Source organism: Mirounga leonina, unplaced genomic scaffold, assembly GCF_011800145.1.
Source record: "Mirounga leonina isolate KUSES-001 unplaced genomic scaffold, KU_Mleo_1.0 Mir_168, whole genome shotgun sequence".
NCBI classification, from domain to species: domain Eukaryota; kingdom Metazoa; phylum Chordata; class Mammalia; order Carnivora; family Phocidae; genus Mirounga; species Mirounga leonina.
The window spans coordinates 52,715,186-52,727,979 of record NW_023270426.1 but is presented as its reverse complement, the minus strand read 5'-3'; the positions used below and the strand labels follow the sequence as shown (position 1 = coordinate 52,727,979).

The window sequence follows — 12,794 nt, the reverse complement described above, 5'->3', positions numbered from 1 at the left end:
TAAAAACTGGAGCAAAACCAAATTTCCATCAAGAGGTGGATGGATAAATAAGTTGTGGTATATCCATATAATGGAGTACTTACTACTCAGCAGTTAAAAAGAAACATCACTTTGAAACCTGTAACAATGTCAAAGAATATCAAAAACATCAAGCTAAGTGAAAGAAGCCAGACTAAAAAAGAGTATACACCCTATGACTATATTTATTTACTTATTTATTAAAGATTTTATTTATACATTTTAGAGAGTGTGTGTATGAGCAGGGAGGGGCAGAGGGAGAAGGAGAAAGAATCTGAAGCAGACTCTGCACTGAGCACAAGCAGGGCTTAGTTCCCCAACTGCAAGATCATGACCTGAGCCGAAACTAAGAGTCAGACATTTAACCAATGAGCCACCCAGGTGCGCCTATATGATTATGCGAAAATGCAAACTCACCTATAACTATAGAGAGCAGGTCAGTGGTTACCTGGAGGGCTCGGAGTGGCAGGAGGGAAAGATTACAAAGGCGCACAAGGAACTTTGGAGGGTGATGAAAATGTTTGCTGTTTTGATTGTAGTAATGGTTTTGTGGGTGCACAAATATGTCAAAACTGATCAAACTGTGTACTTTAAATATGTGCAGTTTAGTGTATTTTATTTACATTTCAATAAGCCTGAAAAATAAGAACGAAAAAAAGCTAAATAACTGAAGTGAGAAAATGTGAAAAATTTAAATACAGAAAGGATGATGCAGCTATGTGACATTATAATGTCTAGAAGTTATAACACCTCCACATACATTATAAAACCAAAAAAGCAAAAGTGGATAGCCATAAAACGTCCGATTACAAGCTTGAAAAAAACATCACACAAATGTAATCTCATTTATTTAGTCCTACTTATCAAGAAACAGAAATGTCAGTGATGGAGCTGAAATTTATTGTCATACTATTTATGGGGAAAGGGGAAGGGTATTTACAAAATAAACCACATAAAGTTACTAAGAGAATTATCTTTTTTTCCTAACATTGTTAAGCTTAGACACCTTAGAAGCATTCATTTATGAACACTTTATAAGCTAATTTATTCAGTAAAGCAGGTCTCCAAAAGGGCCTTTCTCTAAGACTATTCTGATAGCCTATTACAAAGCACTTAAAATACTTTAAAGAAATAAAATTTATTTCTTGAATAGTATTTTACAAGTTTGGTCACTTGTTTTAACAGAAATTTCTCTACTTCTTCCAAGGAATCAGAATAGCTTAGCTATCCATAAAATGACTCTGTAGCTGATGAACTAAACCTCAAAGCAAGGCCATACCGAGTCCACCTAACTGCTGTCCCCTTTTCCTGATGGAGCAGGTCAATGGCCTCTAAGCTTCTGACACTCCAAGAGCTTTCTCCAGCAGTCTTGGCTTCAGTGAGAGCTGTTAACATGCTCTGCTACAGAGTAAAGAACATGCCTGATTTCAACAAAGCAAATTCAACAACGATTCAGTGAGACTCTTCTAAGAGCCAAGCATTGCACCATAACCTGGGAACACGAAGGAGAAATACAATCTAGCAAGTCACTCAAAAAAGAGCTGCTTTTACTCTTCCAAGCGCCCTAACCTCCCATGTTTAAAAGAGACTCTGAATTCTTCCGACTGTAATTGCCTAAGTTCAAAATACCCCCAGAAGCTTGGATTATGCTCTATATTCACTATTTTAAAAGATTTCCATAGCAAATCTGTCTGCCAACAACTTGCCTTTCCCTGAACATTTTGTTTCCAAGCACTAAAACAAGGTCACCTTTTTTTAATCTGTGCTTTTGACCTTACATGGTTATGTCTTTACTTGGGTTTATTCTTTCAGCAACTCCCTCTCTGGTTCTTGAGAACCTAAGATTTCCTTGCCAGCACAGCAAAGGCATCTCACTAATGTGCATGATTCACAGGAATGAGGGCTGGTCTCAGTATCTGGTCCCTGCATGCCTCATGTACTGGGAAGCCTTCCATTCATCCCCATGGGTGGGCTGTCCAGGATGTCCGCACACTCGCCTGAACAGGACTCCAGGAGGTAGATGCTGCTCACTCAAGACTCATCCTAGTAGAGTATGTAGGTGGTGACCAAGAAGAAAGCCAGGTCCCCCCAAATCATTCCTTTGTGCATTGTGAAAACCAAAGCTTCCCTAGGTCTCTCCACCAGGTAACCAGGCATAGGCACTATTTTACTCTAGTTATCGTTAGTATGTTAGGAAGATAATACTACTACTTCGAGTAGCACTTGAAGAGTTCTCAAAGTTCTCGTGCATACATTTCACAGTTTGATTTTCACAGTGCTATGAGACAGGACCAAGAAAGAGAAGGTAAAATGTCATTGTTAAAGACATTTTAGGCCCCAGCTCTATTATCCAATAAGCTGTGTGATCTTATCAAGTTTCTTAACCTCTAGGAGGCTTGATTTTGGATGGTAACAGTCTGTGACTCAACAGTACTCTGAGGAATAGCAGATATTGTGCCTGTCAAGTCCTCGCACTGTGCCTGGTCCAAGGCAAGTGCTTCAGGCCTGTTACAATTAATAGATATCATCATCTCCATTCCTAGATGATGATCCTATGGCGGCTCCTATTTGTAAAGTCACAACGCGCACTGCACTGGCAGAACTGGGACAAGAAGCCAAGTTTTCATTCTTTCTGTCTCTGGGTTCCCAGTGATCATTAAGATTTCTAAAGCCCAGCAAAAAAGTGTGGTGCTCTGATCTTCCCCACAAATACCCAGGGATAAGAATAAATGGAATCAAGGTGTGCCAGTCAGCCACAGACAGGCAAGATGATCCCTAGGCAATCAGCCTCTCTCCAGGCAGCTGGCCACAAATAAAGAGCCCTGTAGGGAATTAATTAGAGCACAAGAAAAAAGTCCCAAGCTCTCAGCAGTGCTGGAGTCTCTTTGGTAGTCTGTGCTGCCACAGAATAAACAAATCTGGGAGGACTCTGGATGCTTATACTTACAATTCCTTAATTCCCTAATAAGAGATAATCATTCTGAATAGCAAGATACTCACCAAAACTTGTAATATTAATAAAATCCACTTTTACCCATCATCAATAATTTTTAAATGAAAAGTAAAGTTCAGGAGTAAAAAAGTATTTCCAGCCCAAATATATAAAATGAATACCCCCCCCCCCCCCGCCCACACACACACGTGCGCACACACGCACAGAGTATACAAAGCATTCTGTCCATCTAAACCAGGCCAGGACAAATGCAGACAATCTTCCAAAAGCTTTCATTATACCAGCAAATGTTGAAAGCAAGGAGATTTATAAAAAGCAAGTGGGATATGCCAGACTTATTCCTCCTCCACCAAAACAAATACAAGCAAAAACTTTTCGCTTGGATGACTAGAAAGCAGAGAAAGGTACGGGAAATTGATTTCCTCTTCAAAAGGGATATTTGTTTAATCTGCTTATCTCAAATCAAAAGGAATTATTTAAATCATTTTGAACAAATGTCCTAAAGAATTCCCTGAAATATGGCCATTCAAAGCTACTCTTGCACATATGCAAACTGGCAACGTCCCACAACTTCAGAACGCTCCCTCGAATCAGAAATCTGCCCTGGCTAGAGTCAGCCTTCTCTTTTTTCACCCACTAGAAGATGTATGACTCTGCTCCATGATACATGATTTCCTCCTGCCAGGACAAAAGTCGTATGATACCTCACATTTGAAGTTGATACCAAGCCTGGAATCCTGTTCATTTTTCAGAATGAATTTGGAAAACCTTCACTTTTACAACTCTGATTTTCCTCAAGGTATGTAACAAGAGAACTGCTGGGGGAAATTTTTTTTTCTTTTATTTTAGACATTAGACATTTCATAAGAGATGTGTTTCAAGTTCACTACACACGAACCTACCTGTACCATTTTCTGAATCGTCAGAAAACTTGACGGCCCAGTTAACAGACTACAATCGCCCTAAGGGCCTCCAGCAAAGCAATCAACTTACATGGCACTTTCTTCACTGCAATTTGAGTTGCTAATGTCCACTGCTGCCGTCTGGCCAAAAGCTTCATCTGTAAGGTCCAGCCAGGTCTGATTCTTAAATTTTACTGTTATTCCTTTGGCCCAGAAAAGAATGCAGGGAATTCCATCCATGGAGACATTGACTGGGCTATGATGGCTGAATGCATTCCAAGGTTCTTTTTCTAAATGTCCTTGTCTGCTCAGAGTGTAGTTGAGAGTCTAGTTAACCAAATAAACAAAATTTAAGAGACGGGTTTGTTTCCATGGCACAAAAGGCTTCTTGGAGTAAAAGGACTAATTTACAACCTGTTGAAACTTTCATCTTTCTCACTCCAGAGTCCATGTTACTGTGGGACAAAGGAGATGATAGGTGGGCCCATCTTAATCATTTAACAAGCCAAAATTGATAGATATATCTGAAAGGTATATAAGCCTAGTTCCACAAAGCACCCAAATTGGAAAGGACTAAATTATTAAAAAAAAAAAAAAAGCCGACTTTGCAAATAATAATATTAGCAATATAGACTCAAGAAGTTTCCAGGCTGGGAGAGAGAGTGGGGATGAATAGGTGGAGCACAAATTTTTAGGGCCATGAAAGTATTATTCTGTAAAATACCATAATGGTAGGTAGATATTATTATACATTTGTTAAAACCTATAAAATGTACAACACAAAGAGTGAATCTGAACGTAAACTATGGACTGTACTTAATAATAATGTATCAATATTGGCTCATCAACTTTAAGAAATACACCACAATAACACAAGATGTTAAACAAAGGGGAAACTCAAGAGGGGGAGGGATTGAGGGAGCATATGGGAACCTTCTATTTTGTTCAATTTTTTCTGTAAACCTAAAACTGCTCAAAAAAAAAAAAAGTCTAGGAATTAAAAACAAAAATTCACCATGTCATGAACTAATGGCAGTAATCTATCTCTTCAAAAAATAGGAACCCAAATAAGGCAAGATTTTAAAATAAAGAAATTAATATGTTAAGCAAACAAACATAACAAGAGGTTTCTAGCTATCAAGCCTAATTCTCCAGACCACTAATATCCTATAGAACATTCTGGAACACTGGGTATGTTCTATATCTGCACTGTGCCGTGTCGCCGTCACTGGCTTTCTGTAGCTAGCATGGCACTGGAAATGGGGCCAGTGCAACTGAGATTAATTTTTAATTTTATTTAACATTATTTCATTTGAATTTAAATTTAAATATCCCATGTGGCTAGTGGCTACTGCCTAGACAGTCTGTCCAGATCGTGTAATATACAAAAACTAGCAGGGTCTTCTAACATCATCCTTCATCTTATGAAACCTGAGGCAGCCCGAGACAATGCACTTCAGTACTTGACTCTAGAAGTCACAAATATCTGACCGAAGATCTACTTATCTGGATCAACTAGTCCATACCGATTACTCCAATGTTAGTACAGATAAAAGAGAAATTAAAGAGGCAGCAGCAATCCAAGCTTACCAGGAACCAAAGATAAACTGTTACTATAGTGATCCTGTCTGGAAAGCAACTAAAGTAAAACTGAGTATTGTAATGAAAATATACAAGAGGAAGTATAGCTTTAGTTTTTTATTTACGAGAAGACTACTATAATACATTTCCCCACCCAAAACTTAAAAATGTTAGTTATTAACAGAAGTATTATTCATATTTTCACAGTTGCTCTGACCTGATTGAAATGTGTTTAAAAAAAATTTTTTTTAAAGATACAACCTAGTTTCCTAACATATCCATACCTGTGTGATTGGTATTGTTGTGAAATTCTGGATTGGATTCATGTCTCCATTACTCTGCTGATCTGTCAAATAAATGATATGAGTACAAAGGCTAAAGGTCACTGATTTATTAATGTACCTGAATGATACTAAAATGCTAAGCACCGTAAAATATGCCAGGCTTGAGCCTCTTCTGGCTCATAATTTGGAATACACCAGTTTAAGAGATTTTTACATGTGAGACTCCTGCCCCAATCACCAGTATTCAGTGAAGCCCAACACAAACAACACCCTTCTCCTCAACCCTTCAAGAAATCATACAGGCAAATACAGGTCTTACCGTTTATAACCACTTCTTTATTTGAAGAAGTTCGAGAGATGAAACTAGAAAAAAACAAAAATAAAAAGATGCTGAACAAATATCTATATTTCAGATTTCATAGGAAGTTTTAAGGAGGATATTTCAGTTTATTACATCTCAAGAGAAGACAGAAACTTACCTGTCAAAACTGTCCACTTTTTCATAGTGAATTTCTGATTTAAAAAAGTAATACATGTTCTTCAAAGAAAATAAGAAAAAGTCAGAATTTTTTTTTAATTTGTAAATATAAACCCTAATTCTTATCCACTGAATATTACCATGTACCAAGTAATGTACTAAACACTGAGGTCTAACCAAAATAAATAGTAACCAAATAATAAAGGAAATAAATAATGAAACATAATAAAATCTTTTACAGTGAAGTTTTATACTTATTGTACTGTTACCATATTAAAGCAAAAATATTCATTTTTTTAATTAAAAAACAAGACAGACTCTATTGCCAAAAAACTTTTTCTGAAAATTATGGGGATATAAATTATATATCCTTCCAGTGTTTCACTCCACACACACACACATACAGATGTACACATACAACACACATAAATTTACTTTTTATAAAATTCAAAAACAGGTATGTGTAAACATCCTGTTTTGGAGCCTGCAAAATTTTTTTCAACTTAAAAATATATCACAAATATTTTCTCATGTAATATTTTTCTGACATAATTTTTTTAACTTTTTAATTCCCGTTAGTTAACATACTGTGTTATATTAGTTTCAGATGTACAATATAGTGATTCAACAATTCCATCCATCACCCGGTGCTCAACATGATTTTCTGACATAATTTTGAATTCCATGTTGGTATTACATCATACAAATGTATCAATTTATTCAACCAAATTCCTATTACGTATTTATGTTGTTTCCAATTAACAAACGATACTACATTGAACCTTATTGTGGACTGTTTGTTCATGCCCCCAAGAAGTTCCTTAACATAAATTCCTAGAAGTGAAACTGCTAACTTAGAAGATCTACACATCTTTTTATCATGGAATATTGTAAACACATACAATATAAACAGAAAAACATAAGCCCTCTTCCCACCCCCATGTACTTGTACCCACCATCCAGCTTTAGTAATTATCAAGGTATAAGCAATCTTGTTTCAACTATGAGCTCACCCATTTCCCCTCTCTGGTATTATTTTGAAGGAAATATCAGAAATTAATATGATTTAAGTATGTATTTCTAAAAGATAAGGACTTTTTAAAATAAGTTTCTAGAATTATAAAAAGAATCATATATATTCTTCAGTGTTTGGCTTCTTTCAGTCTAAACATAATGACTGGAATTCTCTGATGTTGTTATATATATTAATATCTCATTCCTTTTAATTACTGAGAAGTATTTCATTGTACAGATATACCACATTTTGTCTGTCTAGGCATCCACTGATGGACATTTATGGTGTTTCGAGTTTGGGGCTACTACAAATAAAGATATAAATATATTTGTGTACAGGGCTTATGTGGAATATTTTTTTGTTTCTCTTGAATAGATACCCAGAAGAAGAATGGCGGAGTCATATAGTAAAAGTTTAACTTTTAACAAAACTGCCAATTTCACTATATGAGCTTTTCTGTGGCTCCACGTTCTTTTAATATTTGTACTGTAAATCTGTTCAATTTTATCCATTCTCATAGGCATTGATTGCTATCACATTGTAGTTTTCTTTTCCATTTCCCTGATGACTAACAAGAATTAGCATCTTTCCTTGTGCCTATTGACCATTCATATATTTTCTTATGTGAACTCTGTGTTTAAATCTTTTATCACATTTTTAATTAAGTTAACTGTCTCTTCTTATTGAGTTGAAAGAGTTCTCTGTATGGATACAAGTCCTGTGTCCGATACTTGCATTGAAAACATTTTCTTCCATTCTGTCTTGCTTTTTCATTTTCTTAATGGTGACTTTCAAAATGGAAACATTTTAATTTTCATAAAGTCTAATGTATTTGTTTTTCTTCTTTTATTGTCTATGTTTCTGGGTCTAAACCATTTTCTTAACATAACATCACAAAATTTTCTCCTGTGCTTTATCTAGAAGTTTTAAAGTTTTAGCTTTTACATTTAGCTCTGTTATCCATTTTGAGTCATATTTGTGAGATGAGGTACTTGTAACATTTTAGAGCCTGGATACAAAAAATGTATTATTAGTTTCCAGAAATTAGAAAAAAACAAACACAAGAATCATACAAGGATTCAGAAAATGTATCTCTCACACCCTTTCGTGGACGCTAAAGGAGGATGTGCTCAAACAAAGTGAGAGGAAACCAAGAAAGAGGAAGCCCAGGCACTAATCAACAGAGGCTCTAACTTAGAAGGGTGAGGAAGAAAAACTTCAGGATGCCTATTGCATATAAGACCTAGAGAGCATCGATCCAGATTGCAGTGAGAGGACAAAAGAGCTCCAAAGAGGAGACCTAGAGGGAGGGCTCTAGGTAAAAGGATTTGAGACGCTACACTACATATTAGATGAGGGGACTTGTGAAAAGAATTAAGAATATATATTTTTTTATTTTTTTTAAAGATTTTATTTATTTATTTGACAGAGAGAGACACAGCGAGAGAGGGAACACAAGCAGGGGGAGTGGGAGAGGGAGAAGCAGGCTTCCTGCGGAGCAGGGAGCCCGATGCGGGGCTCGATCCCAGGACCCTGGGATCATGACCTGAGCCAAAGGCAGATGCTTAACTGACTGAGCCACCCAGGCGTCCCAAGAATATATATATTTTTAAATATTGCAAATGAAAAAGGGTAATAATTTTTAACTCAAGAGAAAAGCAAAGAGTTGTATAAAGAAAAGAGAAACATTTATAGTATGCTAACTGGCTTGTCAGTGAATAATCCACGCACAGTCACACTGATGCCAGCACAGATTTAACTGAAAGTAGTAATGTAACTATATATTAGATGGGTGGGGGAATGAAGAAAAGGAAGGTGAAGGCAGTGTTGGAGGCAAAAACTTTGTCAGCAATAACAGGAAGTTGTTAGGCAATGTCTAAAATGTATAAATTGGAGGGGCGCCTGGGTAGCTCAGTCGGTTAAGCGTCTGCCTTCAGCTCAGGTCGTGGTCCCAGGGTCCTGGGATCGAGCCCCCACATCAGGCTCCCTGTTTGGCGGGAAGTCTGCTTCTTCCTCTCCCCCTTCCCCCTGCTCGTGCTCTCTCTCTCACTCATTCTAATAAATAATCTTTTAAAAATAAAATAAAACGTGTAAATTGAGAAATCCTCTACACATATTTAAATAATGTGGCAGTGTTGTGGGTTGTAGGATTATTCCCAACTCCCTGGAAATAATCCGAGATGTATATATCCTTGCCCTTGGCTATATGCTTTGCAGTACCTCCCTGTAGGTAGAGAGTATTTCCTGCCCCACAGTAAGTCTCAGCGCTGTGTCTTGGTCGAGCCAATGGAACATGAGGGGAAGCAACAATGTACCAGCTCTGCAGAAACTTTCTGAGGTGCTGCATGTGTCTGCCGCCTCCTTGTCCCCTTCTCTCTGCCCTGATGACGGTGTGCCCAAACAGGGGCTGCTCTTTCAGTCTAGGTCTTGGAATGACAAGAAATGGGAAACAGCTGGAGCAGGCCTGCAACAGCCCACTGAATAGCTATCAACAGGTAACATGAGTGAGAAATAAATGTTCGAGACTGTAAGATTCTGGAAAACTGGAGTTGTTGGTTACTAGAGAAGCTGACTAAATGGGAGACACTTTTTTTTCGATAATTTATGATGTGTCTTGGTAACACCTGATTTTTTTAAAACCATGTATATGCATTACTTTGATGGATTTTTTTTTTTAATTTATTCTTTTTTAAAAAGATGCCTTCTGGGGCACCTGGGTGGCTCAGTCAATTAAGCATCTGACTCTTGATTTCAGCCCAGGTATTGATCTCAGGGTTGTGAGATCGAGCCCAATATCAGGCTCTGCGCTAGGCGTAGAGCCTGCCTAACATTCTCTCTCTCCCTCTCCCTCGACCCTTTCCCAACCTCCCCACTCTCTCTCTTTCTTTGTCTCTAAAAAAAAAGAAAAAAAGATGTCTTCCTTTAAAAATTTATAAATTAGCATTCTGATTGATAGTCTCTGGTGAGTAGGGTTAGCATAAATCAGTCCTCAGAACCCAAATACACCTAGGAGCACTAAGATATTTAATTTCCTGAGCAGCAAAAGTGAGGCTCCAATCAGCAATCATGTAAATACAATAGTGATGTGCTTTAGCTAAAAGATCTCTATCTTACTTAAATTTCAAACTCTGTACTGCAAGTTACAAAGTGACTGAATACATGAAAGAAACACTAATACCCAGGCAATACTTCTTAAGAGCTTCAAGCTTTCTAATAATATCATTGTACACAAATAGACTTTTAAAATTTCTTTAATTTAAACTTCATTTATCCAAAAATCACATTTCATGATACAGGGTTAAGTATTCAATTTTAAAATGTCTTAATGAACAAAAAAAGAAAATTATGAGATATTTTATCTAAATAATATGAAAATTTATCAAGTCATTTAGAAATATCTAGTTAGCAGAACAGTTTAATAAAAGTTTCCTGAATAAAAGTATATGAATGAATGAATGAAGGCATGTATGCATGGATGGATAGATGGATGGATGAGCTACCAAACTGATAATACGCTTGGCTTGAGACTTTGCTCTATTCATTAAAAATTTCCAAGTGTTCACATATGAAAAGTTTTTAGAAGAGAACAAAGGCTTATTTTCTTTTCAATGAATCTATGGTCATGAACAAACAATAATGCTGCTATACTTCTTTTTTTAAATGAACTATAATTTAGATAGGCCTTTCCCATACCCACAAGACTGAATTAACAAGGTTTTATAGGAAACCATAATCTCAACCTAAGATAAAATATATATACATTTCGGGACACCTGGGTGGCTCAGTCGGTTGAGCGTCTGCCTTCGGCTCAGGTCATGATCCCAGGGTCCTGGTGTTGAGCCCCGCATTGGGCTCCTTGCTCAGCGGGGAGCCTGCTTCTCTCCCTCTGCCTGCCTGCCTGCCTGCCTGCCGTTCCCCCTGCTTGTGTTCTCTCTGACAAATAAATGAATAAAATCTTTAAAAAAAAAAAATATATATATATATACATTTTCACATCACTACATAATCTCTGAACTAAAGTAAGATTGTAAAGAATTAACTGTTTGAAGTTATCTATGTGAATAAACTGAGAAACACTGGTTAAATTTTTTTTAAATAAATAATAAAGAAACAAAATCTATATTGTCTCTAAAAATATTCCGATCCTTGTCCAGTAAAAGGGATCTCTGCAATATCTTTGAAAAGTAATCAAGAGCCTGAAGCTTGTAGTGGCTGGTCCCATATTTTTGTAGTCCATCATGAGTCTGCAAAGTAATGCCTTCATGAAGGTGAAGCTGAAACAGCTCTGCCATGGTTCTGTGCAGGAGGAAGACCACATTCCCACCATGGCCTCTGAGACCCTGAAAGACCTGCTAACTGTGCTCACCTCATCTGTCCTCTTCCCCTGTCTGTTCTAGCTACACCAGCAGTCTTTAGTTCAGCTCCTTCGATGCTTCATGTTCCCTTCTTCTCTCATAAGAGTCTTAGCACTTGCTGTTCCCTCCACCTAGAATGTTCTCTAACCTCCCCTTCCCCCTCCTCCTAGGTACTCCCTCCCTTTGCTATAGATTACAGCTTAAATGTCACTTCCTTAAGAACACTCTTCCTGCTATCTCAGACCAGTTCAGATCCACCTATTATATGTGCTCATAGCCTCCCACACTTCTTTCACAGCATGATTCACATTTGACTAATGAGAGTACCTCCTCCACTAGACTTAAAGCTTCATGAAGGCAGGGACTATTTCTGTTTTGCTCACCAATGTAGACCCAGTACCTAGCACAGTACCTAGCTATTTAAAGGTACCAAGTATTAAAAATGTATGTGCTACATGCATGAATGAATGAACAGATTAATGAATGAACAAAGTCTGAAAGGGAAGTAGAAAATGAGAGATCACACAGGATACTGTGTGAGAGGCAAAATATTTCCTTTTGTTAAAGGAATTGTTTTAACCCAATTTGAGGAAGAAATATGTAAAGAAAGAGTGGTGACCCCTACTTTCTCTAAGCTTAGGAAACAAGTATTAATTTAAAATACAATCATCCTTCCTAGAGACTTAAGAACCTTGAATTGACCCATAAAAATGAAAGATATTTTAAATTTCAGATCTATGATTTGAAAGACATTCATAAAACAGCAACTGTTGTTTCTTTCATAATACATTAATATGCTATATTTTTAGATTCAAATGATCATGGATTGATGTGATTTCTAGGGTCCCTTCCGAAGCTGAGATTATTTAAACCCATTAACCTTGCTTCAAAAACATAACTGGGATTTTTATAGTATTTGGTGTACATTTTACCAGTGTAATACACAAATCAGTCATCTCTGTACAAATGAAGTAAGGAAACCTTACTAAGCTTTAATAACTTAAGAGCAGTATAGGTCTCTTACTATTTGAAAATGAACCTGAAGGAAAGCACTAACTGATTTAGAAACAACGGGGGAAACAAATAGAAAATGCCTGCACTTACAGTTTTTATCAGCTGGTGACTTAAAGATTCTTTAACACAGTTTTGGCAGACCATCCTACTTGGCACCATCCTTTGTGTTCACACTAAATTCCCTGATGTATTTA

The 12,794-nt window shown here is 36.9% G+C and overlaps 1 protein-coding gene across 3 annotated transcripts in view; it reads right to left on the bottom strand.

The window, feature by feature from the left end:
• The window catches only part of ATP6AP1L (ATPase H+ transporting accessory protein 1 like), a 58,487-nt gene that overhangs the window by 39,060 nt on the left and 6,633 nt on the right, over positions 1 to 12,794 (bottom strand). For 2 of the 3 annotated variants that reach the window (XM_035014780.1, XM_035014779.1), the window contains exons 5-8: positions 6,218 to 6,276; positions 6,058 to 6,101; positions 5,739 to 5,800; positions 3,965 to 4,200 (exon numbers count right to left, since the gene is read on the bottom strand). In XM_035014780.1, the coding sequence (XP_034870671.1) occupies positions 3,965 to 4,200; positions 5,739 to 5,800; positions 6,058 to 6,101; positions 6,218 to 6,276 (401 nt within the window). The remainder of the gene's footprint in view (positions 1 to 3,964; positions 4,201 to 5,738; positions 5,801 to 6,057; positions 6,102 to 6,217; positions 6,277 to 12,794) is intronic. The other variant, XM_035014781.1, reaches the window with a different exon arrangement.